The 4,711-nt window shown below is 39.7% G+C and overlaps 1 protein-coding gene and 1 non-coding gene across 2 annotated transcripts in view; both read right to left on the reverse strand.

Annotated features, from left to right (window-relative positions):
* The window catches only part of LOC105294415 (forkhead-associated domain-containing protein 1), a 99,445-nt gene extending 95,703 nt beyond the window's left edge, over positions 1-3,742 (reverse strand). The window contains exons 1-2 of the mRNA XM_023532653.1: positions 3,694-3,742; positions 1,997-2,103 (exon numbers count right to left, since the gene is read on the reverse strand). Of these exons, the coding sequence (XP_023388421.1) occupies positions 1,997-2,089 (93 nt within the window). The 5' untranslated portion in view covers positions 2,090-2,103; positions 3,694-3,742. The remainder of the gene's footprint in view (positions 1-1,996; positions 2,104-3,693) is intronic.
* On the reverse strand, positions 3,104-3,222 carry LOC111742129. Its single transcript, XR_002781194.1, has one exon. It is a non-coding gene; the product is annotated as a 5S ribosomal RNA (ribosomal RNA).
* Positions 3,743-4,711: the final 969 nt, after the last annotated feature.

The following is a 4,711-nucleotide window of genomic DNA, read 5'->3' on the forward strand; positions in this document are numbered from 1 at the left end:
AGCAATTCAATGAAGAAAGGATAGTCTTTTCAACAAATGGTTCTAAAGTAACTGGATATCCACATGCAATAAAAATAAACCTTAACTAAACCTCATCATATTCAAAAAAGAACTCAAAAAGTTTGTAGATTTAAACATAAAACAAAATTATAAAACTATTAGAAGAAAACATAAGAGAACATCCTCAGTATCAAGGACTTGATCACGTGTTCTTAGACACAACACTAAAACCATGATCTATAAAAGAAAAAAAAGATAAACTGAACTCCATGAAAATTTAAAACTTTTGGTCTGTGAAATATTCTGTTAAAAGAATGAAAAGACAACCTATTGATAGAAGAAAATATTTGCAAACCATATATCTGGTAAAGGATTCATATCTAAAATATATAAAGAACTCCCCAAACTCATTTCTAATAGGATTATCTATAAAAACCCCAAATAATCCTATTAGAATTGGCAAAAAATATGAAGAGACATTTCATCAAAAAAGATATACAGAAGGCAAATAAGTACATAAAAGATATGCAACATTACTAGCCATTTAGGAAATGTAAACTAAAGCCATGAAGAGATATCACTGCACATTTACTAAAATGGCTAAAATAAACAGTGGTAATACTAATTGCTGGTGAGGATGCAGTGAAACCATGTCTCATCCATTGCTAGTGGGAGTTAAAAATGGTATGGCCACCCTGGATAATAACCTGGAAGTTTTTTTAGAAACCAAACACATACTTACCACATAATCTAGCAATCACACTCCTGAGCATTTATTCCAAAGAAATAAAAACTTGTACCCACACAAAAACCTATACACAAATGTTTATAATAGATTTATTCATAACAGTCCCAAATTGGAAACAATCAAAATGTCCTTCAATATGTGAATGGTCCAACAAACTATCATACATCTAGACACTGGAATATTACTCGGCAGTAAAAAAGGAACAGGCTAACAACCTAAATGGATCTCAAGGACATTGTGCTGAGTGAGAAAAAAACCTCAAAGTTCACGTATTATTTGATTCCATTTATACAACATTCTCAAAGCAATAAAAATGATAGAAATGGAGAACAGATTAGTGCTTGTTGAGGTTTAGGAATGGTGGTATGAGGAGGTATTATGACTATAAAGGAATATCACAGGGAGAGCTTTGATAATGGAATAGTTCTATATCTTGATGGCTGCACATGAATCCACGCACATAATAAAATGGCATAGAACCAAACACTAATTTTGTACCAATATCAACTTCCTGGTTTTGTATCGTTAATTATTTGTATCGTTAATTATTTTGAATCTATAATTATTTCAAAATACAAAGTTGAAAGGAAATCTGTTGAATGAGGTCTGAGACAGGCCTGCTTTTCACAGTTACGGGGAAATTCCATTGCATTTCTCTTTCTGCTTTAATATTTTAAGCTCCTTCGATAGTTAAAAAGGCCAAAAACCACTGTTTTTATTATTCCTTTCTTTCTTCCACCTTCTTGTGCTGTCAATGATCTGAGGCTCTGGACCAAACCACAGTGAATTCAGAGAATGAAATGAAATGAGGGAATGCTGAGGCCAGGCCCAGGGCTTATCCTGATTCACTGCTCGGAGGTCTGCAGGCTCCGAGGGGCCCACAACAGTCTCCAAAAACTCAGGCTGGGCACTCCAGGTGGGCCTGGCTGTCAGGCCCAAAGCAGGTGAAGGTCAAAGCATTGGCTCTATGCCTACCTTCCAAACTGCCTTATCAGGCTGCTGGGGAGGGGACGATGGGTGGGGCATCTGCAGACTTGTCCAGCAAACGACAGAGGGCACATCACACTTTGCATCACGCTCATTTTCACTACGTATGCCAGGGAAACCCAGAGTATTTTGGCAATTGGTTACCGGCAAGCACATCGAGGAAAGATGTGGCTGTTAGCCAGAAGTTGTGCTTTAAAAGCCATCTGAGTCCACGAAACAGTAAGGGCTTTTGAGGAGGGTTGGAGAAGCAAGACTTCTTACCTCTAAAACAAGGTCTGAGTCTTCATGCCTTCCAATCGTAGTACTTTTATTCAGGACGAAAAAGCCTTCTGCGCTCTTTAGATAGGCTTTCATACTCTTTGCTTTCCCTATAAAAGGTTTTCAGAAACAATTTTGTTAGAAAACTGCAGTCCCCTAATTATTCAACAACGTCATATTTAGAATGAATGAAAAACACCACAATGTCCAAAGGGGAAATCAGCAGAGGTGGGAGTCCACAGGTGGACTTAGCGATGATTAGAATCATAATTCTGCATATTCTAAAGACTGTCTCTTTAGTAGTGATATCTAGTATAGATGAGCTGGGTTCCGATAATCACGCAGAAGACTTTTTTTTTTTTAATGTAACTCAGAGCACAAACAAACAATAGCTAAACAGCCCAACAACAAATCAGAATTCCCCTGATAACTGCTCTCCAGCTCCCATTGAGCTTAGTATGAGGTTAGTTATCTGACATACCGAGTATTCCTAACCTTCCACTTCTCAGCTCTGTGACCTTAGGTGAGTTACTTATTCTTTCCCTATGCCTCAGTTTCCTCATCTGTAAAATGGGATTAAATAATATTCTGTATCCCAAAGGGTTTTGTGAAGATTAAATGCAATAAATATGTATAAAGCATTTAGAATGGTGCCTGCTATATACCAAACACATATTTGTACCACTACTAATTATTATTATCGTTAATCTTGAACTCTGATCTAAGGATCTCTAAGTTTCTGTAGATATTCTTAAAGTGCCAAGTCAGTCATTGAGAAAGTGGGCTTTAAATGATACTTTCTTTTTAAATCACTACATTTCTTCACATATTTAGGAAAAAAGGATTATTTCTAAAGCCCAAAGTATTAAGATTATAGCTTGGCCATATAATCTGCACATATTTTTTTTCCCCCGATATTTTAGAATGAAAATGTCAAATGCACAGAAAAGTTGAAAGAAGTGGATGGTGAACAATATACCCACCACCTAGATTCTACAATGGACATTTTGCTATTTGCTTGATTACATCATCTATCCATTTACCCATTTATCTATCCATTTTATATTTTTATGCATTTCAAAGTAAATTCTATACTTTTTTTTTTTTTAACGCCTACAGCACCTGATATTCCTAGGTGGTCTCCCATCCAAGTACTAACCAGGCCTGACCCTGCTTAGCTTCCAAGATCAGATGAGATTGGGCATGTTCAGGGTGGCATGGCTGTAGACTATACATGATTTTGAAAACAAACATTTCAGTGACTTTGGTAGGTGACAGAATGTTGGTGATAATTTATATGATGCTTGAATTCTGATTTATGTCCAATTACATAGCGTGACATCCTTCATCTCAACAACATGTCACAGAATGAAAGTCCCTCTCTTTTCTTTTCAGCTGAAAGATCACTGAACTGTGAAGTTGCTGGGCTGTGGATAAAAACAAAAGTCATCCAGTTGTGATCGTATAGAGTCTCAGGTCTGGTTCTGCTTTTCGTCAACATCTCCATCATCATTTATTGAAGCCCTACTAAGTGCCACGCACCGTGCTATCCTTTTACACACATTGCCTCTTTTCATCTTCAGAACACCCCTGTGAGGTAGGTATCAGTACTGTCCCACTTTACAGATGGGGAAACTGAGACTCAGAGAGGTGAAGGTCACACCGCAGTAGGTGTCAGGGAAAGAACTCTGAATACCTACTGCTCAATCCTCTGGCAGCTCAGTTTCCACCCTCCATTGTTGCTGGGTGGGGCAGAGTGGGGTGGGGGAGTTGCACTGTCCGCATGTGGAACATGCAGTAACAGAAAGTCCTTGAAACCAGGATTCTATCCTCTGAAAGAAAAAATAATACCCTACCTGAGAGTAAGGTAAATACGAATAAGCCAGATGGTTTATTGATATCTGTAAATTCCGAGGCCTAGTAGTTGCCTCACAAATATCAATGCTTTCAAATATCATGAGAAATAAATTTTATTAGGTTTGTTGTCATTAACATAGGAGAAAAGACATTTTCTCTTCTAAAATGATACCTCAAAGCAATTAGAGCAGCCAGCTGGCTAGGAATATTTGCCAGTAACTACCTTCATTTTCCTTCCAGTATCTCTTCTAGATGACTTTTTGGAAAACCTAAATTCTATTGCTTTAGCTTTTGGGTTGGACAATACTTCACCTTAATCTTGCCCTGTGCAGCCGTTTCCCTGCTTGAAAATACTGTAGAAAGTAATTTGAATGTGTTAAACTCTGGAAATTCGTTCTTAGTGCCACACAGCACCAGCCACAGGAAAGAAGGAAAGAGTTTCAATCATCTGCATCCCCTTGACCACTTCATTGGATCAGGATTGGGCCACAGGAGCGACAGTTCTTTTGAGGGCTCCAAGGTCTTCGGTAGCCTGGGGGCTCTGGAAGTTCCTCAAAGGAAAGGTCAAGTAAGGTGCATCTCTGACCACTGGGTGGTGGTGTCCGTAAATTCGGAAAACCTGGGGCGTCGCTCATAATCCCAGTTGTACCCCACAGGACACCCGAAAGTGGGTGCCTAAAGGGGCCTGAAGCTCGCGCGCGGCTACCTCCGGGGTCGTGTGGGGGGGGGGCGCTGCACTTAGGGAGGAATGGCTGGTGCTGGGGCACCGCCTCTGGGGCGCCCCTGGGGTCAGGAGCCAGGATCTGAGAGGAGGAGTTTGGGGCTCCTGGCTGGAGTCAGGTCACCCCGCCGCTCCAGCCC

Source organism: Pteropus vampyrus, unplaced genomic scaffold (assembly GCF_000151845.1).
Source record: "Pteropus vampyrus isolate Shadow unplaced genomic scaffold, Pvam_2.0 Scaffold86, whole genome shotgun sequence".
In the NCBI taxonomy this organism is placed as follows: Eukaryota; Metazoa; Chordata; class Mammalia; order Chiroptera; family Pteropodidae; genus Pteropus; species Pteropus vampyrus.